This window comes from Scyliorhinus torazame, chromosome 5, assembly GCF_047496885.1.
Source record: "Scyliorhinus torazame isolate Kashiwa2021f chromosome 5, sScyTor2.1, whole genome shotgun sequence".
NCBI lineage: Eukaryota > Metazoa > Chordata > Chondrichthyes > Carcharhiniformes > Scyliorhinidae > Scyliorhinus > Scyliorhinus torazame.
This window is the reverse complement of record NC_092711.1, coordinates 95,486,421-95,514,054: the sequence shown is the minus strand read 5'-3', so window position 1 is coordinate 95,514,054 and position 27,634 is coordinate 95,486,421. Positions and strand designations below refer to the sequence as shown.

Here is a 27,634-nt window from a genome sequence, read left to right as displayed (position 1 = left end):
TTATAGTTTCATGAAAATTCATGCTGAATTGATTTTGTCTCTGCTTGTGAATATTTAAAATAATGGTGGATTTCTGTCTATTTTGTGCAGTTCCAGTTATTGTGTGGTGCAGCACAGGGATTGTAGCATTGTGGCGTCATGGACTACTGGGGACCAGGGACCGTGGTGACGGTGACTGCAGGTAAGAACCATCCAATTATTTACTGACTGTTTTACTTGACTCTTTGTTTTATACATTTCTCTATTTCAGCAATTCATTCGTTCACTGAGATGTGGTTTGGCGGGTTCTGTTTTAATGCAGAAATTTTAGTGCAATGTTTCATGTGATTCTAGTAAAAATAATTTTTCATTTACTCTGCTCCTTGACAAAAAGGTGCTGGTGTGTTATTTCCCGAGGTCTCTGGTTATTCTGATTTGATCTTTATCTGCTGAGGATTCTGTATGGCCGGATTATTTTAAAACCAAAATAATGTAAAGCAGTTCGGCGTTTCTGCTATGTTTGTTCTCGATGGTATCTAATAGCCGCAGGCTCTATCCTCCACTGGACAAAAGTTTGAAATTTCACCCAATAGTAACACAATATGCAAACATTTTAAATTAATGATTTAACATTTTCCGCTTCCTCACAAAGCTGATGATATTATTCCATATTTCTGTTTAGTTTAACTATTCATTCACTTGGTGAATGGCGGATTGATGGGTTCCACATTGAGATTTTCTTGCAATGTTACATTTGATTCTGTTCAGTGTCGAATTGAGCTGCTTCTCCATGCAACTACTTTCAGACGCTCGGTGATGTGATTTGGTGCTTTGTGTCTGAGTGAATTTGAATAGGTAACATTTCTGAAAAGGTTTGGTGTCTCTGCATTCTTGAAACTCTATGGCGCTGAGTTGTTACACATTTTCTGGTTCAATGCATATAGTCTACCCGTTTGAAAATGTTTGAAGCACCATTGCAGGCAAAAACAGGCAGGCTGCCACCGCATGTATTTAATTTAAGTGATAGTTGCAGATTGAACTAAGACACGCTTTACGATGCTCATGCACAACATAGTTTGTTACTGAAGACGCAGCTTGCTGTCCCTGCAATATATAATCTCGGTGTCATCTGACGGCTGCAGGTTTTACCAACTACTGTTAACATTAAGAGTTTTGCTAACATTAAGCGTTTAAAAATGTTTAAATTATGACACAATATGAATAAAATGTGGTCAAGTTTCAATATTAATTTGTTGGACATATTGCACCTCATCAAAATACGGCTGCCATTAATCTGGATTTATGTTTAGTTTGATAAATCATATATTTGGTGATGAGCTGTTTACCTGGATTCTGCTGAGGATATTGTGTGTTCAGGTGACTTTGAATGATTAAAATTTGAGAAAGGGTTTGGCGTCTCTGCATTATTTCTTCATTGTTTAACCTGGGTGACACGGAGCGGTTACACGTCTTCATGTTGTATGCAAACATGTTTGAAAATGCTTGAAACACTATTGCAGGCAGAAAACAGGCAATGTTCGGAAATAAAGAAAATAATGCAAGTTACGTTGGAACATTTTTTTTATGAAATGAAAAAATGAAAATCGCTTATTGTCACAAGTAGGCTTCAATGAAGTTACTGTGAGAAGCTCCTAGTCACCACATTCCGGTGCCTGTTCGGGGAGGCTGGTACGAGAATTGAACAGTGCTGCTGGCCTGCCTTGGTCTGCTTTAAAAGCCAGCGATTTAGCCCAGTGTGCTAAACCAGCCCCATCGTATTGGAGCTAAACCAGCCGCAATAGCCCCAGGTTACTTTAACCTATGCTTAAAAAAAAACGAAATCATGTCTTACAATGCTCATACAGAATATGATTTGTTGCTGCAAGAACAAACAGCAGAATTAAAAGGCGACAATATAACTACATATTAACCAAGGATGTTATAATATATATGGCAATCACAATATCCCTTCAATGTCACCTGTAGTTGGACAGCGTGGTAAATGTCACTAATCTGATATTGAACAGTTTGCTGAAAGTTGGAAGTCGCTGACAGTCAAAGTATTGTTCATGTGATTTCATTTGTACTGTAGGAAAGTTCAAACTGCTATCACTGGAGATTAAAAAGTAAAACTTGAAAGTCGTACAGATTGATTTAATTGCAAAAATTTAATATTAGCTTTGCATTTAATAATAGCATCATGTCTCACATAGCTGTGCTGTGCACAACATATCATTATAAACAGAACAAATGGCCGACTAGAAGAACTGATTATAGCTGAGCCTTATGCCTAATTCCTATTAAATATTAAATTGAACAACAACGTGCAGACTCCATTTGTTGATCATGTTTCAGTGTCGCAGAGGATCTGAAATAATTGTTCTCATCGGGTTTTCCAGTGATATATTTGGATCTTCTTTAATTAAACAATATGATGAATAATTATGTTACAGGGATTGTCTGAGTTATTAAATCTAGGAAGTACTTTTATTGATTTCAAACTGCTGGAACATATATATATTGTATACAAAATTATAATATTGAAGTTATGATTTATGAGTGTATTCAGCAGTATGCATATTTTTGTGAGTTAAAACGGGGCAGATACAGTAAATATACAAAACAAAATATTAACATTTGAATAGAGATAAATAGTAGCAATAAGCTTGTCTGAATGTTTACATAATTTTTAAGTTTATTTTTTAACATTGATTAATTGTCAGGTTGTTTTCATTAAACCCCAATTATTCCACAAAGTTCAAGGGATAAACAAGGTTGGATTACTGAAACCTATTTTTTACATTAATCTTTATTGTATATTACAAATAGCTCACAGGAAAAGTAATTGGCAATTAGCAATAGCTTACATAAGAACACAAGAACTAGGAGCAGGAGTAGGCCATCTGGCCCCTCGAGCCTGCTCCGCCATTCAATGAGATCATGGCTGATCTTTGTGGACTCAGCTCCACTTTCCGGCTCGAACACCATAACCCTTAATAGCTTTATTCTTCAAAAAACTATCTATCTTTATCTTAAAAACATTTAATGAAGGAGCCTCTACTGCTTCACTGGGCAAGGAATTCCATAGATTCACAACCCTTTGGGTGAAGAAGTTCCTCCTAAACCCAGTCCTAAATCTACTTCCCCTTATTTTGAGGCCATGCCCCCTAGTTCTGCTTTCACCCACCAGTAGAAACAACCTGCCCGCATTTATCCTATCTATTCCCTTCATAATCTTATATGTTTCTATAAGATCCCCCCTCATCCTTCTAAATTCCAACGAGAACAGTCCCAGTCTACTCAACCTCTCCTCGTAATCCAACCCCTTCAGCTCCGGGATTAACCTAGTGAATCTCCTCTGCACACCCTCCAGTGCCAGTACGTCCTTTCTCAAGTAAGGAGAGCAGAACTGAACGCAAAACTCCAGGTGTGGCCTCACTAACACCTTATACAGTTGCAGCATAACCTCACTAGTCTTAAACTCCATCCCTCTAGCAATGAAGGACAAAATTCCATTTGCCTTCTTAATTGCCTGTTGCACCTGTAACCAACATTTTGCCACTCATGCACTAGCACACCCAGGTCTCTCTGCACAGCAGCATGTTTTAATATTTTATCATTTAAATAATAATCCCTTTTGCTGTTATTCCTACCAAAATGGATAACCTCACATTTGTCAACATTGAATTCCATCTGCCAGACCCTAGCCCATTCACTTAGCCTATCCAAATCCCTCTGCAGACTTCCAGTATCCTCTGCACTTTTTGCTTTACCACTTATCTTAGTGTCATCTGCAAACTTGGGCACATTGCCCTTGGTCACCAGCTCCAAATCATCTATGTAAATTGTGAACAGTTGTGGGCCCAACACTGATCCCTGAGGGACACCACTAGCTACTGATTGCCAACCAGAGAAACACCCATTAATCCCCACTCTTTGCTTTCTATTAATTAACCAATCCTCTATCCATGCTACTACTTTCCCCTTAATGCCGTGCATTTTTATCTTATGCAACAACCTTTTGTGTGGCACCTTGTCAAAGGCTTTCTGGAAATCCAGATATACCACACCCATTGGCTCCCCGTTATCTACCGCACTGTTAATGTCCTCAAAAAATTCCACTAAATTAGTTAGGCATGACCTGCCCTTTATGAACCCATGCTGCATCTGCCCAATGGGACAATTTCCATCCAGATGCCTCGCTATTTCTTCCTTGATGATAGATCCCAGCATCTTCCCTACTACCGAAGTTAAGCTCACTGGCCTATAATTACCCGTTTTCTGCCTACCTCCTTTTTTAAACAGTGGTGTCACGTTTGCTAATTTCCAATCCGCCGGGACCACCCCAGAGTCTAGTGAATTTTGGTAAATTATCACAAGTGCATTTGCAATTTCCCTAGCCATCTCTTTTAGCACTCTGGGATGCATTCCATCAGGTCCAGGAGACTTGTCTACCTTTAGCCCCATTAGCTTGCCCATCACTACCTCCTTGGTGATAACAATCCTCTCAAGGTCCTCACCTGTCATAGCCTTATTTCCATCATTCACTGGCATGTTATTTGTGTCTTCCACTGTGAAGACCGACCCAAAAAACCTGTTCAGTTCCTCAGCCATTTCCTCATCTCCCATTATAAATTTTATGTATTTGGAGAAACTTATACAATCTGTTTTTATATTCTGAGCAAGTTTACTCTCATAATCTATTTTACTCTTCTTTATAGCTTTTTTAGTAGCTTTCTGTTGCCCCCTAAAGATTTCCCAGTCCTCTAGCCTCCCACTGATCTATGCTACTTTGCATGTTTTCTCCTTCAATTTGATACTCTCCCTTATTTCCTTAGATATCCACGGTCGATTTTCCCTCTTTTTACTGTCCTTCCTTTTTGTTGGTATAAACCTTTGCCGAGCACTGTGAAAAGTGACTTGGAAGGTTCTCCACTGTTCCTCAACTGTTTCACCATAAAGTCTTTGCTCCCAGTCGACCTTAGCTAGTTCTTCTCTCATCCCATTGTAATCTCCTTTGTTTAAGCACAAAACACCAGTGCTTGATTTTACCTTCTCACCCTCCATCTGTATTTTAAATTCCACCATATTGTGATCGCTCCTTCCGAGAGGATCCCTAACTTTTTTTTTTTGTGAAACTATTGAGGCTTTATTGCACAAGATGTTGAGCCTCCTGCAGCTGTAGCCCTACGCCATGTTGCGTCGGCGCCGGTCGCAGTGTGCATGCGCAGACCTGCGGTGGCCATTTGACGCATGGTTCGCTCCAGTGCCGTGCTGGCCTCCTGTAGGGCAGAGGATCACTACACATAGCCGTCCGATGACACCGTGGTTAAACACTCCAGTTTTTACGACGGCATCAACACTCTGCCTTCAGTTGGGAGAATCCCACCCTCTGTTTAACCTCTTTGAGCCTCTCTATCACGTGCAACAGGTGTTTGTGAACTCCAGTACCAGAATGAGGAATGTAGTGGACAGACGAGCTCTCCTGGGGGCTCACAGGGACCTGCTCAGCAACCTGTACGACTGCAATCTGAACTTCCTGGAGAATTATATGAAACCCGCACCCAGGGACCATGCGACCACAGTCCCTGGAGAATTATATGAAACCCGCGCACAGGGACCATGCGACCACAGTCAAGAGGATCCCTAACTATGAGATCCTGAATCAATCCTGTCTCATTACACAGGACCAGATCTAGGACCGCTTGTTCCCTTGCAGGTTCCATTACATACTGTTCTAGGAAACTATGGTGGATACATTCTATAAACTCCTCCTCAGGGCTGCCTTGACCGACCTGGTTAAACCAATCAACATGTAGATTAAAATCCCCCATGATAACTGCTGTACCTATTCTACATGCATCAGTTATTTCTTTGTTTATTGCCTGCCCCACCATAATGTTACTATTTGGTGGCCTATAGATTACTCCTATCAGTGACTTTTTCGCCTTACTATTCCTGATTTCCACCCAAATGGATTCAACCTGATCGTCCATAGCACTGATGTCATCCCTTACTGTTGCCCGGATGTCATCCTTAAATAACAGAGCTACACCACCTCTCTTACCATCCACTCTGTCCTTCCGAAAAGTTTGATACCCTCGGATATTTAACTCCCAGTCGTGACCATCCTTTAACCATGTTTCAGTAATGGCCACTAAATCATAGTCATTCACGATGATTTGCGCCATCAACTCATTTACCTTATTCCGAATACTACGAGCATTCAGGTAAAGTACACTTATGTTGGCTTTTTTACCGCTGTTCTGAATCTTAACACCTCGATCAGTAACCTCTCCTAAGTTATATTTCCTCTTAACCTTTCTCCTAATTTTCCTTGTCATTGAACCCATATCTTCATGTAACAACCTGCCGCGTCGCTTACCATTAATGTTTTCACTTCACGTTTTATTTCTTTTAGTATTCCTGGTCCTATTCACTGAGCACCCCTCAGTCACTGTACCTTGTACTGTCGCCCTTTTTGATTTTTGGCTATGGCTTCTCTGCCTTATACCTTCCCCCTTATTGCCTTTTATTTCTGTCCCTGTTTACTACCTTCCAACTTCCTGCATCGGTTCCCATCCTCCTGCCACATTAGTTTAAACTCTCCCCAACAGCTCTAGCTAACACCCCCCCTAGGACATCGGTTCCAGTACTGCCCAGGTGCAGACCGTCCGGTTTGTACTGGTCCCACCTCCCCCAGAACCGGTTCCAATGTCCCAGGAATTTGAACCCCTCCCTCTTGCACCATCTCTCGAGCCACGCATTCATCCTCTCTATCCTGACATTCCTATTCTGACTAGCTCGTGGCACTGGTAGCAATCCTGAGATTACTACCTTTGAGGTCCTACTTTTTAGTTTAACTCCTAGCTCCCTAAATTCAGCTTGTAGGACCTCGTCCCGTTTTTTACCTATATCGTTGGTGCCTATGTGCACCACGACAGCTGGCTGTTCACCCTCCCTCCCCCCCCCCCCCCCCCCCCCAGAATGTCCTGCAGCCGCTCCGAGACATCCTTGACCCTTGCACCAGGGAGGCAACATACCATCCTGGAGTCTCGATTGCGTCCGCAGAACCGCCTGTCTATTCCCCTTACAATTGAGTCCCCTATCACTATAGCCCTGCCATTCTTCTTCCTGCCCAGCTGCGCAGCAGAGCCAGCCACGGTGCCATGAACCTGGCTGCTGCCTTCCCCTGGTGAGCCATCTCCCTCAACACTATCCAAAGCGGTATATCTGTTTTGCAGGGAGATGACCGCAGAGGACACCTGCACTGCCTTCCTACTCTTGCTCTGTCTTTTGGTCACCCATTTTCTATCTCCCTCAGTACCTTTCACCTGCGGTGTGACCAACTCGCTAAACGTGCTATCCACGACGTCCTCAGCATCGCAGATGCTCCAAAGTGAGTCCATCCGCAGCTCCAGAGCCGTCAAACGGTCTAACAGGATCTGCAACTGGACACACGTTTTGCACGTGAAGGAGCCAGGGACAGTGGACGTGTCCCTGAGCTCCCATATCGCACACGAGGAGCATGACACGGGTCTGAGATCTCCTGCCATGTCTTAAACCTTCGGTTAACTTCAACAATTACAATTCCCCCCACCCCCAAAAAATTAAATAAATAAATAAATAACGAAGAACAAAATAAATAAATATACAAATGAAAAGAAACAGAAAAACAGAAACACTACTTACCAGGGATAAAAAGCACCTCCTCCCAACCCAGCTTTGAATTCCCACCTAGATTCAAATTCCCAAACTCACTCTTAGCTGTGTCTCACTCCTGGCTGTGTCTTCTCTGGCTCACTGGGAGAATTCACTGGGAGTGAGTTTACAAGTTGCTCTTTTTAAATATGATCTTAGTGCTAAGTAATTCATGATTAATGGCCTGCTACACCTGAATTGTGCACTGGCGTTCAAAATATTACAGGCTTTAGATAATTTTTATTGCACTTGAAATTAAAGTGGAAAACGATACTTTACTCCGCTAACTTCAGCTCAGTCGGGCGTTTCATCTTGATTTTTCTGTTGATGGCATTCAATTATGAAATTAGATCAAATCAGTGGTAATTGCTTTTCAACGTGAATATTTCCTGATTTGTTTAATTCTTGTGTCTTTGTTATGGACAATAAATTAACATGAATCTGTTATATTTGATCTGTTGCTTGTCAGCGGAACTAAGTTTTGTGCGTTTTTTGAGGTTTCAGATGGGCAGTGAGAAATAGTAGAAACTCGAAGGGAGTTTTGAATAATAATAGCTTACCGTCACAAATAGGCTTCAATGAAGTTACTGTGAAAAGCCCCTAGTCACCACACATGGGAATTAAACCCACGTTGCTGGCATTGCAAGCCAGCTATTTAGCCCACTGTGCCAACCCAACTTCCTGATTGGGTTTAAATCTATACTTCCTTTTCCCGTATTTTAGGAAGAGGAAATTGATAAATGGCTTCAATTTATATCTGTGCGAAATGTTAAAGTTTGACTTGATGTTTGACTCGGCGCCTCAGAAATCGGAATCATGACCTAGAATGTGACGGTTAGAAAAATAATTCATGAACGACAGGCAGATTGTACAAGGAGATTTGATTTATTTTGAACAAGTGAAGTATCTGCCCCGGTAATCGTCGATTCGAAAATACAAAGCATGGTTTGCGCTATTGCAATCATTGCTGTAGCAGGCCTGTGCCTATTTAATTGGACAAGGCCGAGAAATCAATTCATTTATCATATTTCTACTACTACCTTGGGGTATTAGGGTAGGTGACGAGGCCAAGTCAGGATCCTCAGTGGCTTGGAGAAGCACTTCCAAGTGGCCGTGTTCCCATGTGCCTGCAGCACCTGTCCTGCTGGGTGGTAAAGATTGCGGGTTTGAAGGTGCTGTCGAAGGAGTTCTATCGAATTGTGGCATGTATCTTGTATATGATACACACTTCTGCCACTGTGCGTCCTTGGTGGACGGAGTCAATATTAAGACAGGGACTATTTTTCGGGCTTCTTTGTCGTGGATAGTGTCGAGTTTCATGAGTTTGTTGGAGTTTCACTCATTGAGAGAAATGGAAGTTATTCAAGCATCGAATTGACTTGTAGGCGGTGAAATGCCTTTAGGCGATAGCGGTTAGATTACTCGTCACAGGATTCCTAGCCTGTGACCGGCCCTGTAGCTCCTACATTTATATTCAAACCGGATTGAACCCTTCCGTGGGCACATTTATATTCAAATTACATTGAATCCTTCCGAGGACACATCTCTATTCAAACTGGATTGCATCCTTCCGTGGGCACATTAGATGGGAAAATATAGGAGGAGTTTTATTTCATATCAAGCCAGTACTGCAGCTCTACCCTTGCAGCAGAGACATGTGTTTTCGTGGGGAGAGTGGGGTCTTTACTGTATACATTAACTTGTGCCGTTCTTGATCTGAGAGTTTAAATCCACCAAGGTCAAGCAAACCGAATCAGCATCGAACTAATTGGTTGTGTTGCCAGCTATGGAAACACGGAAAATAGGTGCAGAAGTAGCCCATCCGGCCCTTCGAACCTACGCCACCATTCAATATGATCATGGTTGATCATGCAAATTCAGTATCCCACTCCCGCTTTCTCTCCATACCCCTTGATCTCTTTAGTCGCAAGGACCACGTCCAGCTCCCTCTTGAATCTATCCAATTAACTGGCCCCAACAGCTTTCTGTGGTAGAGAATTCCACAAGTTCACAACTCTCTGAGAGAAGACGTTCTTCCTCATCTCAGTCCTGAATGGCCAACCCCTTATTCTTAGACCCTTAGTCTGGACGTGCCCAACATCGGAAACATTCTTCCCGCATCTAGTCTGTCGAGTCCCATCAGGATTTTATATGGTTTGATGAGATCCCTCTCATTCTTCTAAATTCCAGTGAGAACAAACCCAGTCGATCCAACCTTTCTTCATCTGTCAGTCCTGTCATCCCGATAATTAGTCTGGTGAACCTTCGCTGGACAACTTCAATAGCAAAAATGTCCTTCCTCAAACTAGGAAACCAAAACTGTACAAAATACTCAAGGTGTGGCCTCACTAAGGTCCTGTATAATTGCAACAAGACAGCCCTACTCCTATACTCAAATCGGTTCACTATGAAAGCCAGCATGCCATTAGCTTTCCTCGCCATCTGCTGTACCTGCATGCTAACCTTCAGTGACTGTTCCACCTCGACACCCAGATCTCGTTGCACTTCCCCTTTCTTAAACTGCCATCATTCATACAATAATCTATCTTCTGTTTTAGTCACCAAAGTGGATAACCTCACATTTATCCACATTATATTGTATTTGATCACTCAGCCCACCCGTCCAAGTCACCCTGCGGCCTCTTTTCAACCTCCTCACAGCACAAACTGCCACCCAGCTTAGTATCATTTGCAAATTTGGAGATATTGCATGCAATTCCTTAGTCCAAATCATTAATCATCGTGAGCAGCTGGGGTCTCAGTACTGAACCCTGTGGTACCCCGCCAGTCACTGCTTGCCACTCTAAAAATGACTCTTTATTCCCACTCTGTGATTGCTGTCTGCAGACCTGTTCCCTATCCATGCCAATGCATTACCCCCAATACCATGAGCTTTAATTTTGCTCACTAATCTCTTGTACGTGACCTTGTCAAAAGCCATTTGAAAGTCCAGATACACAACATCCACTGGTTCCCTTGACCACTCAACTGGTCAGATCCTCAAAAAATACCAGAAAATTTGTCAAACATGATTTCCCTGTAGGGAATCCATGCTGACTAGGACTGATAATGTCCCCATTTTCAAAATGCTCAGTTAAATCAGACAAAGTCAGTATGCATCAACGGAAGTGAAATCACGCTTGACAAATCTACTGCAATTCTTTGAAGATGTAACTGGTAAAGTTGACCAGGGAGAACAGGTGGATGTGGTTTATTTAGACTTTTAGAAGGCTTTCGATAAGGCCTCACATGGCAGATTCATATGTAAAGTTAAAGTGCATGGGATTACGGGGAGTGTCTTCTTTCACAGAATCCATACGTCCGGCCCATCGAGTCTGCACCGACCCTCCGAAAGAGCACCCCACCCAAGCCCAATCCCCCTACCTCTCTCCGCAACCCCAGTTGGGAAAGTTTAGCAAATCAAATCCAGCTAACCAGCACAAACTTGGACTGTGGGAGGAAACCGGAGCACCCGGAGGAAACCCATGCAGATACGGGAAAAATATGCAAATTCCACACAGACAGTTGCCCTAGTTACTTATTAGTACTTATTATTACTTGGAACTATGTGTTCCGGCTATCACAGAAACGTGGTTAATGGAAGGGCAGGATTGTCAGCTGAGGATATAGATGCTTCAGGAGAGATACAAGGGGGTGTAGAAGGGGTGGGAGTAGCATTATTGGTTGAGATGGATATTTTAGCCGTACTGCGGGAGGACACCTCAGAGGACTCATGCAATGAGACAATCTGGGTAGAGCTCAGGAAGAGGACAATCACAGTGTTGGGGATTTATTACAGGCCCCACAACTGCCAACGAGAGATAGAGGAGGTGATAGGTAGAGAGATTTTCGATAAAAAGTAACAGGGTTGTTGTAGTAGGGGATTTTAACTTCCCCTATATTGACTGCGACTCACTTAATGTTAGGGGCTTGGATGGGGCAGAGTTTGTAAGGTGTATCCAGGAAGACTTTCTGATGCAACATGTAGATAGTCCAACTAGGGAAGGGGCTGTACTGGATCTGGTATTGGGGTTTGAGCCTGGACAGGTGTTTGACGTTTCAGTAGGGGAACATTTTGGAGTACAAAGAACAATGCAGCACAGGAACAGACCCTTCGGCCCTCCATGGTGCCAAGCATGGTGTCTGCCTAAAGTAAAACCGTCTGCACTTACGGAGCTGTATCATTCCATTCCCAACATATTAATGTATTTGTCTAGATGCCCCTTAAATGCCACTATCCTACCTGCTCTCACCACCTCCACAGGCACCGCATTTCATATATTTACCACCCTCTGTGTAAAAGAGTTGCCCCGCACATCAGTTCAAAACTTTTCCCCACACACTTTAAATGTATTTCCCCTAGTACTTGACTCGCCTACCCTAGGAAAGACATCTGGCTAGCCACTCTGTCCATGTCGTTCACAATCTTATAGACCTTTATCTGGTCGCCTCTCAACCTCCGTCGTTCCAGTGAGATCAGACCGAGTTTATCTAACCACTCCTCATTGCTCATGCCCTCCATACCAGGCACCAACCTAGTAAACCGCTTCTGAACCCTCTCCAAAGCATCCACATCTTTCTGGTAGTGTAGCGATCAGAATTGTACACAATATTCCAAATGAGGCCTAATTAAGGTTCTGTGCAGCTGCAGCATTACTTGCCAATTTTTATTCACTGCCCCGATCGATGAAGGCCAGCATGCCGGATGCCTTCTTGAGCGCCTTACCCACATGCGTTGCCACTTTCAGTGATCGGTGGACATACACGCCCAAATCCCTCTGTATATCAATACCCGCAAGAGTTCGACCATTTATTGTGTAATTCCTATATCCATTGGACCTTCCAAAGTGCATTACCTCACACGTTTCCAGATTAAACTCCATCTGCCATTTCTCCGCCAAAGACTACAACCAGTTTATATCCTGCTGTATCCTCTGACAATGCTCTTCACTATCCGCAACCCCTCCAATTTTTGTGTCATCTGAGAATTTACTAATCAGACCAGCTACAACTTCTTCCAAATCATTTATATACACCACGAACAACAAAGGCCGTAGAACTGATCCCTGTGGAACACCGCTAGTCACAGCCTTTCATTCAGATAGTGACGGAGAAAGAGATGTGAGTTTCTAAAGAGGGGATAAAAAGTAGGTCTTTAGGAGCTTAAATGGGGATGTAGGATTTAATGGGGAAATGTCGGGATAAACTCATAGTTCTGCTCAAATTATACAATGTTCGGTTACTTGATAAACACAAATAACAGAGTCTAACTTGTTGAATGGGCCATTCTCTCCCAGCGACACTATCTCCGCCCACTCTCTACAGCCTGGTCTCCTCCTGTCAGCAACAGAACACCGACGGCTCTGTGACCTACGGCTGTTTAGCGATGGACTACTCCCCAGAAATCACCAGCCTTACCTGGAAGAAAGATGGGCAGCTGATCACCACTGGAGTTAAGAAATACCCGTCAGTGAGAAACAAGAAGGGAACCTACACCCTGAGCAGCCAGTTAACCATCACCGAGTCAGAGGGAGCATGCAGCAAAATCAGCTGCGAGGTTCGACACAGCGGCTCAGACAAGAGCATTGGAATGAAATGTAAGTGTTGTGGAAACTGTGACGAACAGAAAACCTACAATTACCTTGTGTAGGGTCTTGGTTCTAACTCATTTATACTATTCTGCACAGTCCTGATCCATGGATATTCCAGCTTAGTGTCTATTTGTCACAGTAAAATATTAAAGTATATGAACTTGTTTTGATTGTCATCGATTTCTTCTGCAATAAATGTTAACTTGTGTTTCTTGAAGGTCCTCTACCTGACATCCATCCAAATGTTCTCCTCACCGTGAGTTCTAATGAAGAAATCTCAAGACAGAAATTTGCTACCATCGTCTGTTCAATCAACGATTTCCGTCCAAAGTCAATGACGGTGAAGTGGCTGAAGAATGGACAAGCCATGGGTTCAGGATTTGTCACCTCTCCCGCCTGTGAAGTGAACGGGAAATTCTCGGCGAGCAGTCGGCTGACAGTCTCCGCTGGGGAATGGTTCAGCAAAGCGGCCTATACCTGCCAGGTCACTCATCAAGAGGTCACCCAAAGTCACAATATCACCGGGTCTGGTAAGAGAAACAAACAGAGGAAACAATAAATCATCCTGCACTCTGATGTTAATCCAAATCAGGAATTTATTGAAGTTAGTGCAAAGCACAGAACAACTTCTAATTTACTGCCATGTAGTTTGTGTTTCACTCTGATGTAAGAGCTGCATTAGGATTGTTCATCATTCAGGGTTTTATCAGAAGAACAAAGAATGTTTCCTCTAATTTGAAGTCATTTAGTGAGTGAGGTGGACTTTATATCAGCTTTATCCTGAGACAGCTGATTATATTTGAGAGTAGTGGGTGTCTGGAACCCTTTACTGATAACAGCTCCGAAGGAAAGTGTTGGAAAGTTCATCCAACCTATTTATGGATCAGCGTTCATTACTGCGATCCAGAGATCAGGAATGATGTATTCGGATTGGGAATGCTGCAATGCTGATTCGTGATAATGATTCCGGGCTGATGGACTTTAACAATGAGCATCGTGTTTAGCTCTGCTATCTCACAGCGCCAGGGACGCGGGTTAGATTCTGACCTTGGGTGATTGTCTCTGTGGAGTTTGTACTTTCTCCCCATGTTGGCGTGGGTTTCCTCCGGCTCCTCAAGTTTCCTCCCACAGTCCAAAGATGTGCAGGCCGGAATGTGGCGATTAGGGGCTTTTCACAGTAACTGCATTTGAAGCCTACTTGTGACAATAAGCGATTTTCATTTCATTTCATTTCAGGTTGTGAATTGTATGTGAATTGGTCATGCTAATTTGTCGATTAGTGTTCAAAGGTTAGGTGGGGTTATGAGGTTACGGGGATAAGGAGGGGAAGTTGTCCTCGGTAGGGTCATCATTCGGAGGGTAGATGCAGACTCGATGGGCCGATTGGCCTCCTTCTGCACTGTAGTGATTATATAATAATTTTCACAGAACAAGCTGGCTTTCCATTGTACCTTGAAGATTATCTTTATAGGTTGATATTTCGAAGTTGATTTATTCCCATTTAGAGAGTTCAGGCTGAATACTGCTGTCCTGATTCTGAAGATGAAACTTGGGTTGATTTTCAATTTTTTATTCACAGATCCTTCCCTTTGCACTGATGCGTCAGTAACAATACTGCCGCCAACAATAGAACAGGTCTTACTGGAGGCGACTGTAACCTTAACCTGCGTCATTTCGAATGCTCCTTATGGAGTCAACGTGTCCTGGAGTGAAGCGAAGAAGCTGCTGAAATCAGAGATTGCCGACCAGCCTGGGGCAGATACTGAGAGCGTGGTCAGCAAATTAAACATCTCGACACAAGCCTGGCTGAGTGGGGCTGTGTTTGACTGTGTGGCGAGCCACCAGGACCTGCCAACTCCTTTAAGAATTTCAATCCACAAAAAAATAGGTGAGCGGTGAGATTGAAGCAATGAGTCATTGTGTCCATTTCCAGTGACAGCACAATGGTGAATATTAAGCATTCAGAGCATTTTTCGTCTATCCCGATTGTTAATTCCACTTACGAAATTATCTGGGCCTGTAGACTGCCCAGCATTCAGTGAGACCATGACTGATCTGATATAATCCTCAATTCCACTTTCCTACCTAAACCCCATATCCCTTGATTTCCTTCCTGATCCTAGACTCTTCCACAAGGAAAGCAAGCTCTCGGCATCTAACCTGTCAAACCCTCTGAGAAGCTTTGATGTCTCAATTAGGTCACCTTTATTCTTATAATCTCCAATGAGTACTGCCCCAACCTACTCAATCTCTCCTCATAAGAAAATCCCTCAATACCCGGGATTAACCTCGTGAACATTCTCTGGACTGCTTCCAAAACCAATACGTCTTCCTTAGATAAGTTGACCAATACTGTTCAAAGTATATTCGGTGTGGTCTGACTAGTGCACTGTATAGTTGTAGCAAGACTGCCCTGTGTTTATATTCCTTTTCTTTAAAATAAAGGCCAACATTCAATGTGTCTTCCCTATTACCTGCAGATTTCTGCACGAGGACACCCAAATGCCCCTGTGCTACAGTTTTCTGAAGTCTTTCTCAATCTAAATAAAACTCAACTATTTTATTCCTCCTACCAAACTGTATATCTCACATTCTCCTCCGTTATGTTCCGTCTGCCAAGTTTTTTCCCAATCACTTAACCTGTCTACATCCCTCTGTAGATTCCTGTGTCATCCTGACCAATTGCCTACCCACCCATTTTTATATCACCTGCAAATTTACAGACTACACGCATTACATCTACTGGTTCCCCTTTCTCTTTCCTCCTTGTTACCACTCAAATAATTCTCAGAGTTTGTCAGACATGATTTCCCCTTCATGAAGCCGTGCTGATTCTGCAAGATTATATTATGTGTTTCTAAATGCTCTCTCTGTTATCACATCCGCTATAATGGACGCCAATGGTTTCCCACCAACAGACGTTAAGGTCACTGGCCTATAGTTACCTCTTTTTGTCTCATATCCGTTTGGAATAAGGCTGTTATACTGTTATAAAGTTTTCCAATCCTCTGGGATTGAGATGGCAGGAGCCTGGTGAAGAGCTGATCACCAACACAGAACAGTTGGGCTGAATCGCCCGTTTCTTTGAACATAGAACATAGAACGATACAGTGCAGTACAGGCCCTTCGGCCCACGATGTTGCACCGAAACAAAAGCCATCTAACCTGCACTATGCCATTATCATCCATATGCTTATCCAATAAACTTTTAAAAGCCCTCAATGTTGGTGAGTTCACTACTGTTGCAGGTAGGGCATTCCACGGCCTCACCGCTCTTTGCGTAAAGAACCTACCTTTGACCTCTGTCCTATATCTATTACCCCTCAGTTTAAAGCTATGTCCCCTCGTGCCAGCCATTTCCATCCGCGGGAGAAGGCTCTCACTGTCCACCCTATCTAACCCCCTGATCATTTTGTATGCCTCTATTAAGTCTCCTCTTAACCTTCTTCTCTCCAACGAAAACAACCTCAAGTCCATCAGCCTTTCCTCATAAGATTTTCCCTCCATACCAGGCAACATCCTGGTAAATCTCCTCTGCACCCGCTCCAAAGCCTCCACGTCCTTCCTATAATGCGGTGACCAGAACTGTACGCAATACTCCAAATGCGGCCGTACCAGAGTTTTGTACAGCTGCAACATGACCTCATGACTCTGGAACTCAATCCCTCGACCAATAAAGGCCAACACTCCATAGGCCTTCTTCACAACCCTATCAACCTGGGTGACAACTTTCAGGGATCTATGTACATGGACATTTAGATCCCTCTGCTCATCCACACTTCCAAGAACTTTACCATTAGCCAAATATTCCGCATTCCTGTTATTCCTTCCAAAGTCAATCACCTCACACTTCTCTACATTAATCTCCATTTGCCACCTCTCAGCCCAGCTCTGCAGCTTATCTATGTCCCTCTGTAACCTGCTACATCCTTCCACACTGTCGACAACACCACCGATTTTAGTGTCGTCTGCAAATTTACTCACCCACCCTTCTGCGCCCTCCTCTAGGTCATTGATAAAAATGACACACAGCAACGGCCCCAGAACAGATCCTTGTGGTACGCCACTTGTAACTGAACTCCATTCTGAACATTTCCCATCAACCACCACCCTCTGTCTTCTTTCAGCTAGCCAATTTCTGATCCACATCTCTAAATCACCCTCAATCCCCAGCCTCCGTATTTTCTGCAATAGCCTGCCATGGGGAACCTTATCAAATGCTTTACTGAAATCCATATACACCACATCAACTGCTCTACCCTCGTCTACCTATTCAGTCACCTTCTCAAAGAACTCGATAAGGTTTGTGAGGGATTACCTACCCTTCACAAAGCCATGCTGACTATCCCTGATCATATTATTCCTATCTAGATGATTATAAATCTTGTCTCTTATAATCCCCTCCAAGACTTTACCCACTACAGACGTGAGGCTCACCGGTCTATAGTTGCCAGGGTTGTCTCTACTCCCCTTTTTGAACAAAGGGACCACATTTGCTATCCTCCAGTCCTCTGGCACTATTCCTGTAGCCAATGATGACTTAAAAATCAAAGCCAAAGGCCCAGCAATCTCTTCCCTGGCCTCCCAGAGAATCCTAGGATAAATCCCATCAGGCCCCGGAGACTTATCTGTTTTCAGCCTGTCCAGAATTGCCAACACCTCTTCCCTACGTACCTCAATGCCATCTATTCTAATAGCCTGGGTCTCAGCATTCTCCTCCACAACATTATCTTTTTCCTGAGTGAATACTGACGAAAAATATTCATTTAGTATCTCGCCTATCTCTTCAGACTCCACACACAACTTACCATCCCTGCCCTTGGCTGGCCCTACTCTTACCCTAGTGATTCGCTTATTCCTGACATACCTATAGAAAGCTTTTGGGTTTTCCTTGATCCTACCTGTCAAATACTTCTCATGTCCCCTCCTTGCTCGTCTTAGCTCTCTCTTTAGATCCTTCCTCGCTACCTTGTAACTATCCATCGCCCCAACTGAAACTTCACACCTCATCTTCACATAGGCCTCCTTCTTCCTCTTAACAAGAGATTCCACTTCTTTGGTAAACCACGGTTCCCTCGCTCTACGCCTTCCTCCCTGCCTGACCGGTATGTACTTATCAAGAACACGCAGTAGCTGTTCCTTGAACAAGCTCCACTTATCCAGTGTGCCCAACACTTGCAGCCTACTTCTCCAACCTATCCCCCCCCCCCAAGTCACGTCTAATGGCATCATAATTGCCCTTCCCCCAGCTATAACTCTTGCCCTGCGGTGTATACTTATCCCTTTCCATCACTAACGTAAACGTCACCGAATTGTGGTCACTGTCCCCAAAGTGCTCTCCTACCTCCAAATCCAACACCTGGCCTGGTTCATTACCCAAAACCAAATCCAACGTGGCCTCGCCTCTTGTTGGCCTGTCAACATATTGTGTCAGGAAACCCTCCTGCACACATTGTACAAAAAACGACCCATCTAATGTACTCGAACTATATCTTTTCCAGTCAATATTTGGAAAGTTAAAGTCTCCCATAATAACTACCCTGTTACTGTCGCTCTTATCCAGGATCATCCTCGCCATCCTTTCCTCTACATCCCTAGAACTATTTGGAGGCCTATAGAAAACTCCCAACAGGGTGACCTCTCCTTTCCTGTTTCTAACCTCAGCCCATACTACCTCGGAAGATGAGTCCCCATCTAGCATCCTCTCCGCCACCGTAATACTGCTCTTGACTAGCAGCGCCACACCTCCCCCTCTTTTACCTCCTTCTCTGAGCTTACTAAAACACCTAAACCCCGGAACCTGCAACATCCATTCCTGTCCCTGCTCTATCCATGTCTCCGAAATGGACACAACATCGAAGTCCCAGGTACCAACCCATGCGGCCAGTTCCCCTACCTTATTTCGTATACTCCTGGCATTGAAGTAGACACACTTCAAACCACCTACCTGAACACTGGCCCCCTCCTGCGACGTCAAATCTGTGCTCCTGACCTCTATACTCTCATTCTCCCGTACCCTAAAACTACAATCCAGGTTCCCATACCCCTGCTGCATTAGTTTAAACCCCCCCCCCCCCAAAGAGCACTAACAAATCTCCCCCCCCCCCCCCAGGATATTTGTGCCCCTCAGGTTCAGATATAGACCATGTAGAAAGTTTGCTGTAAACTTTCTGCAACTTTCCAGTCCACGCCGTAAATTCTCAGGAAAAAGGATTGTGTTCATCGCTGCTCCGAACTTGGAAACAGCACAGATCCCAAAGTGGAAAAATTTAAAACTTTAAAGTCCAACTAAACACATTTCTCTCACATCTAACCCGCGGTTCCAATGTCTCCGGAATTCCCCATTTTATTGACATTTATTGTACATTTTCTGCAGATCCCAATCCGCGGGAACCGTCCGTCTCTGTCCTCCTGCCCTCGGCTGAAGACGTCTCCGCTCAGAGATTCGTCTCCCTCAGCTGCTTAGTGAGAGGTTTCTCCCCCCGAGAGATCTTCGTCAAGTGGACCGTCAATGACAAGCCAGTGAACCCCGGGAACTACAAGAACACCGAGGTGATGGCGGAGAACGGCAATAACTCCTTCTTCATGTACAGCCTGTTATCCATTGCAGCGGAGGAGTGGGCCAGCGGCGCTTCTTACTCCTGTGTGGTGGGACATGAAGCCATCCCCTTGAAGATCATCAACAGAACGGTTAATAAATCCAGCGGTAAACCCAGTTTTGTGAACATTTCCCTCGCTCTGATGGACACCGTTAATTCATGTCAATGAGAATCTACCGATTACTAGCGAAATAAAATAAAAACAATAAAGGCTTTTTCCTCCAATTGTGATTTAAATGCACAGCCGCTTAATTAATGGTGCTTCTCCTTTGCTAATATTAGATCTGTTTAATGACACTCGGAATACTGCATATCTCAGCCCCACGTCTTAAAGAACCAGTGTCCACAGATGGGTTAGAGACAGAGTAAAACTAATTTATTCCAGGATTCAGCAAAATATCGTCATTGACTTTCCTCCCGCTGAGGAGAAATCGGACACGTTCCCATTTCAGACAAACAAACACATCACATTTAGATCTCGGTGTTCCTGCTTCGCTCATTGTCCATCCCTTTAAAATTGATTTCAGCTTTAAGTTGCTGCATCTGGATTGATTTATTTTCACGTGTTCCGAGGTACAGTGAAACGTACAGTGTGTGCAGCTCAAACAGATCATTCCGTACATTAAAATACATAATAGGGCAAACATTAAATATACAATGTAAACAGATAGACACAGGCATCGGGTGAAGGTGCGTGAAGAGATCAGACCAGTCCATAACTCCATCAGTCTATATGAGAGTCTTTCTACACCCAGTGGGAACTGAACTGAGGGACACACAGAAACATGGAGCAACAACACCTGCCCCCGTCAAAGAGAGGGGAAGTGAAATTGGCAATCTAGTTTCCAACTTCCCCAACAAGGAGAGGGGCGGGGCATTAGTTAACCCCCTGTACCCCCACTTCCCCAACAAGGAGAGGGGCGGGGCATTAGTTATTCCCCCTGTACCCTCACTTCCCCAACAAGGAGAGGGGCGGGACATTATTTATCCCCCGTACCCCCACTTCCCCAACAAGGAGAGGGGCGGTGCGTTATTCATCCCCCTGTACTCCATTTCCCCAACAAGGAGAGGGGCGGGGCATTAGTTATCCCCCTGTACCCCCACTTCCCCAACAAGGAGAGGGGCGGGGCATTAGTTATCCCCCTGTACCCCTCTTCCTCAACAAGGAGAGGGGCGGGGCATTAGTTATCCCCCGTACCCCCACTTCCCCAACAAGGAGAGGGGCGGTGCGTTATTCATCCCCCTGTACCCCATTTCCCCAACAAGGAGAGGGGCGGGGCATTAGTTATCCCCCTGTACCCCCACTTCCCCAACAAGTAGTGGGGCGTGGCATTAGTTATCCCCCTGTATCCCCACTTCCCCAGCAAGGAGAGGGGCGGGGCATTATTTATCCCCCTGTACCCCCACTTCCCCAACAAGGAGAGGGGCGGGGCATTAGTTATCCCCCTGTATCCCCACTTCCCCAACAAGGAGAGAGGTAGGGCATTAGTTATCCCCCTGTACCCCCACTTCCCCAACAAGGAGAGGGGCGGGGCATTAGTTATCCCCCTGTACCCCCACTTCCCCAACAAAGAGTGGGGGGCATTAGTTAATCCACTGTCTCCCCACCTCCCCAACAAAGATGGGGAGAGGCATTAGTTAATACACTGTACTCTCACTTCCCCAACAGAGAGAGGGGAGGGGTACTAGTTAACACACTGTACCCCCACTTCCCCAACGAAGGGAGGGGGAGGGGCAGTAGCTAATCCATTGTACACTCACCTCCCCAACAAAGCGAGGAAAAGGACAACATTAACCCCTTTCACCTCTACCTTTCCTATCACAAGAGGACGTAGATGATGAGTGAATTATCTGTATCTCCACCTCCTCAGCAGGGAGAAACCAAATGGAATTTGCTTAGCCAACCAGAGAGAGGGAGATTATTAACTCACTATCCGTCCACTCCACAAGCAGGGAGTTTGGGAGTGGACGGGTCTCTACTGTAAGGACTCGGTTACTGACATTACAAGACGGCTTGTACCTTTCTGGCTGAAGATTTAAAAAGATCATCATGCTAAAGATGTTCTCAAAATATCCATTTATGCAACAGAATTTTAATATTTTCGCAGTCTTGTCCCTCTTATCCGCATGCTAAAACTGGTGCCCCATAATCCAAATCCAGACTGGTGATTGAGTTCTTCCTGGGTTTTCAGTGTTCTCTCCTGAGGCACCTCTTTGTATTTTTGCATTCGGTCACCTGATGTCACCTTGCTTCTCACGGAAAATGCGTTGAAAAGCATATATTTCAACATATTCTACATCGGGACCAATAATATTCACAACTGGCAAAGCTACAGGCAGTTGATACAATTACACAGACAGATAAACAGACATAAACATGCACACGTACATCTACTCACAAACATACACACGCACACACACACAAATGCATACACATAGCAACACAAAAACATACACACAGGCACATCAAAACACATATGTTGACCCAACACACACACATATACACACACAAACATGCAGCTATACACATACATGCACAAATTCACACACAAGCAGGCACACAAGTACACACAAACCCACATATGCAAACATATATACAAAGATGCAAACAAAAAAATCTAGAATTTACAGTGCAGAAGGAGGTTATTCGGCCCATCGAGTCTGCACCGGCCCTTGGAAAGAGCAACCCACACAAACACATGTCCCCACCCGATCCACATAACCCAGTAACCGACCTAACCTTTTGGGCGCTAGGGCACAATTTAGCGTGGCCAATCCACCGAACCTGCACACCTTTGGACTGTGGGAAGAAACCAGAGCACCGGACGAAACTCATGCAGACACGGGGAGAAAGTGCGAACTCCACACAGACAGTCACCCAAGGCCTCAATTGAAGACGGGACCCTGGAGCTGTGCGACAGCAGTGCTACCCATTGTGCCACTGTGCCACCCATTGTGTCACCGAACTGCCCATAAAATATAATTGAACTTAAATTCCACCATTGTGGGATTTGAACCCATGTGCCCAGAGCATTAGTCTGGGCCATGGATTACTAATTCAGTGACATCCATGGATTACTAATTCAGTGACATCGCCATTCTCTCTCCTAACATAATATAAAAGCCGACTGACAAGAATATGAAATACAAATGTTAGCCAATAACATATGCATTCGCACAATTTCACGATAACAGAAATATAGCAATTAACAGAAATAATGCACATTCGCCCTTATGGGCACACGTAGATACATATTAGCAGACTCATACACATGCTAACACGAACACTTTAGTACACATGGAAGCAGTGGTGTAGTGGTATTGCTGGACTTAATATCCAGAGGCGCAAAGTCATACTCTGGGGCCCGGGTTTGAATCCCGTCATGGTAGATAGTGATACTTGAATTCAACAAATATCTGGAATTAAAGTCTCATGATGACAATGAAACCATGTCGATTGTCCTAAAAAAACAATCTGGTTCATGAATGCATTTCAGGGAATGAAAGCTGTCGTCATGACCTGGTCTGGCCTGCATGTGACTCCAGATCCACGGCAATGTGGTTGACTCTTAAATGCCCTCAGGGATGGGCAATAAATGCTGGCTCAGCATTTTGTCATCCCATGAACGAATAAGAAAAAGGCTTCAATACACATCAATAGATAGTTATAAACAACCATCTACACATAAAAACACTGCTGCCTCACAGCGCCAGAGACCCAGATTCAATTCCCGCCATGCGTGACTATGTGGAGATTGCACAGTTTCCCCGTGTCTGCGTGGGTTTCCTCCGGGTGCTCGGGTTTCCTCCCATATTCTAAAGATGCGCAGGTTAGGTGGATTGCCATCATCATTGGGCCCTTAGTGTCAAAATGTTAGGTGTGGTTATGAGGTTATGGGGTTAGGGCGGAGGCGTGTGCCGATGTAAGGTGCTCTTTTAGTGCGGAGGTGCAAACTTGATGGGCCGAGTAGCCTTCTTCTACAATGTAGCAATTCTATATTGATGATTCAATGATGAAACACACATTAACAGACACGCAGACCCATTTATGCAGACGCAAACATCAAAACACTGACATACCTGTGGAACGCAAAATGCCACATGAACACATATATTGCTAGACAGGAAGGCAGGAAGGAGCACATAGTAACACAGGCATGAATACATAAACATAGGCTTCAACACATAAACACACACAATATTACACTCATACAATCATATTGACAGAAGATAAACGAAGTATGTACACAGGCACTGACACACATACACAGATCAATACTCATTGACACATGAACGCACACAATTACACTTACACTTATACAATTACACTTATACACTTATACACAAGGGGCTGGTTTAGCACACTGGGCTAAATAGTTGGCTTTTAAAGCAAACCAAGGCAGGCCAGCAGCATGGTTCAATTCCCGTACCAGCCTCCCCGAACAGGCGCCGGAATATGGCTACTCGGGGTTTTTCACAGTAACTTCATTTGAAGCCTACTTGTGACAATACGATAACAGAAATATAGCAATTAACAGAAATAATGCACATTCGCCCTTATGGGCACACGTAGATACATATTAGCAGACTCATACACATGCTAACACGAACACTTTAGTACACACGCAGACATCTGGACACACAACAGAAGAGAAAAGCCAACAATGTAGCAATTCTATATTGATGATTCAATGATGAAACACACATTAACAGACACGCAGACCCATTTATGCAGACGCAAACATCAAAACACTGACATACCTGTGGAACGCAAAATGCCACATGAACACATATATTGTTCATGTGGCATTTTATAAGGCAATTACATAATGATCCGACAAACACAACGAAACAATGCTCTTACTGCGAAACTGATTGAAGTCAATGACATGCCAAGTGTTTCCTTCGGAAGTAAACAAACAAGATGGAACTCATATTTATTATTATTCATTTTATTATTCATATCCGATTATTCAGTTTATTATCCATATTATTCAGTTTATTATTCATATCCGAGCTCTTAAACAGCAACATTCACAGTTTACAAATAAGTCATTCAGTGAACACCCCCCCCTCCCCCCCTTCAATATCCATCATAATATTCTCCAATCACAGAACGTGTGAAGTTATTCAAAAATCAACTGATTCCGAAGAAAAGGTGTCAACCTTTCGGACATGGGCTGTATGAGGAATGGAATGGAAGGACAGCTGTTGGGATAGTTGCAGACATCGGTTGCTGAGTAACATGAACTCAACAATAGATCTGTAGTGAAAAATATCTTCGATAATGAATTATCATCTTAAGAAAGTGAAACGAGAATATTAAATATGTATCCTGGATTAATCAACAATCTGATTATATTTATTCGGCTCTATCCTCGTAGATACCACAGAGCACACCTGGACTGAAGACAATGAGGATGATAACGGCAACATCTGGACAACCGCTTCCACATTCATCACCCTGTTCTTCCTGAGCATGTCCTACAGCGCTGCAGTCACTCTGGTGAAGGTGAGAAGATTCAATCCACTCACACTTCAGACTGACAGAAGCCGTTTAAAAAAATCTATAAATGTTTGATTGATTAAAAACTCTAACATTAATGTCCCCGATCATAAACATCTGCTTCATCGTTTTCTCTCTCTTTTACAGATCAAGTGATCGGTTGACGTTCGGATGCTGTCGATTTTCCTCAGCTGTTTATTGTGATCTCTGGCACAAATACAATATCTCCTCTTGGTGACTCTAACAGTAAAATTCTCTCAGTTTATTATTCTGCATCTGTAACTGAGACAATCATGGACAGTATTTCTGTTTTTCAGTTTGAATTGTACAAGATAATTTTGGCTGTAATGTGATTGTAGCTAATCATTTCTCTCAATGTCATGTCTTGTACATTTCTTTGTTCTTTGTTCTTTGTAAATAAGTAACTTATCTCGTACCTTATTTGCAACTGTTGCCTTCCCTTTATGTTGAGCTCCTGTCCTCTCTTTCTGGTGTCTGTTACAGTTGTACATACATTTGGCAGCTCAGAAGGCATGTGTTCTGTTCTCACTGTGACCCTCAATCGTTATGTTCCCTTTTGTTAACTTCAAAATAAACTTTTGTGTAATATTTTCTCTGAAATTTTAATAAATATTGAATGAAAAATGAAGAAAATAAGACTTTGCTGAACTCCTTTCTCTCAGGTTCATCGGCACCGCTCAATTTCCCCGATTATACAGTTTTCTCCTCTTTCCCAGACAGATATTTCTCACCAGTCCTGTCTGGGATGTTTCTGAACTTAAGGCCCCTCAGTGAAAGCGCCACTGCGCCACCAAACGGCCCATCCCGGTTAAGACACCTTCGCCTCTGCCTTTTTATGGTAAACTCAGAGACAGAATGATTGCACAGCTGAAGAATTCCACAGATTCACTACACTCTGATGGAAGAAATGTCTCCTCACCTCTGTCCTAAATTTGGGATCCCTTCCTCTGAGATTATGCCCTTTGGTCCTAGACTCTCCCACCAGAGGAAACAAGATGATTTTTCAGGCTGTGTAACTGGTTAAAGCTCTTTCCACAGTCAGTTCACTGGAACACACTCACTCAGGTGTGTGTGTGTCTCGGGGCTTTTCCAGTCACACTGATGCTTCAAATCTCTTCCCACAGTCAGAACTGACAAGCACATTGACAGTTTGTGATATTTAGATCCGAATTAATTTAGTGACTGTCAGATCTTGATGTTATATTTGGTCCGAGTTGCCCAGCTGCCAATCCTCCCATTCTCGTGCCCGAAAAAGAAGTTTACAAAAATGATCACTATATTTACCATAGAATTTACAGTGCAGAAGGAGGCCATTCGGCCCATCGAGTCTGCACCGGCTCTTGGAAAGAGCACCCTACCCAAGGTCAACACCTCCACCCTATCCCCACAACCCAACCCAACACTAAGGGCAATTTTGGACACTAAGGGCAATTTATCATGGCCAATCCACCTAACCTGCACATCTTTGGACTATGGGAGGAAACCGGAGCACCCGGAGGAAACCCACGCACACACGGGGAGGACGTGCAGACTCCGCACAGACAGTGACCCAAGCCGGAATCGAACCTGGGACCCTGGAGCTGTGAAGCAATTGTGCTAACCACATAAGAATAGGATAGAAATTCACAACAGATCATTCTAGTTTCTATCGAACCTTCTTTCTGGGGCTGGTTTAGCTCACTGGGCTAAATCGTTGGCTTTTAAAGCAGACAAAGGGAGGCCAGCAGCAGGTTCAATTCCCGTACCAGCCTCCCCGAACAGGTGCCGGAATGTGGCGACTAGGGGCTTTTCACAGTAACTTCATTGAAGCCTACTCGTGACAATAAGCGATTTTCATTTCATTTCATTTCATTTCCCCTCGTGCTTCCCCAAGCACATGGTCCAGTCAAAATAAAAGACCAAAATCAGCCAGAAGTTCCAATAAAAGTGTTAGAAACCTTCCTAACTGAACCAGAATATTGTTCCCAGTGTCTCTGAAACACTCTGTCCTCTGAGGTATCCACTGGTTGTCGAAGGTGTCAAGCATTCCGGTGGATACCGCATGTTCCCTCTGCAGGGCCACTGGGAATATATAATATGAAGTCTTACAACATCAGGTTAAAGTCCAACAGGTTTGTTTCGATGTCACTAGCGTTCGGAGCGCTGCTCCTTCCTCAGGTGAATGAAGAGGTATGTTCCAGAAACAGTGTTCCACAAAATCACTGTTTCTGGAACATACCTCTTCATTCACCTGAGGA

The 27,634-nt window shown here is 43.9% G+C and overlaps 1 protein-coding gene and 1 gene segment (V, D, J or C); both read left to right on the top strand.

Moving 5' to 3' along the window:
- The window catches only part of LOC140419035 (uncharacterized), a 529,091-nt gene that overhangs the window by 473,033 nt on the left and 28,424 nt on the right, over positions 1–27,634 (top strand). The window lies entirely within an intron of this gene.
- Positions 139–20,095, top strand: LOC140419029 (Ig heavy chain C region-like). The segment is given in 5 exon segments: positions 139–181; positions 12,978–13,277; positions 13,490–13,801; positions 14,851–15,159; positions 19,648–20,095. Coding segments are annotated over 5 exon segments (1,356 nt in total).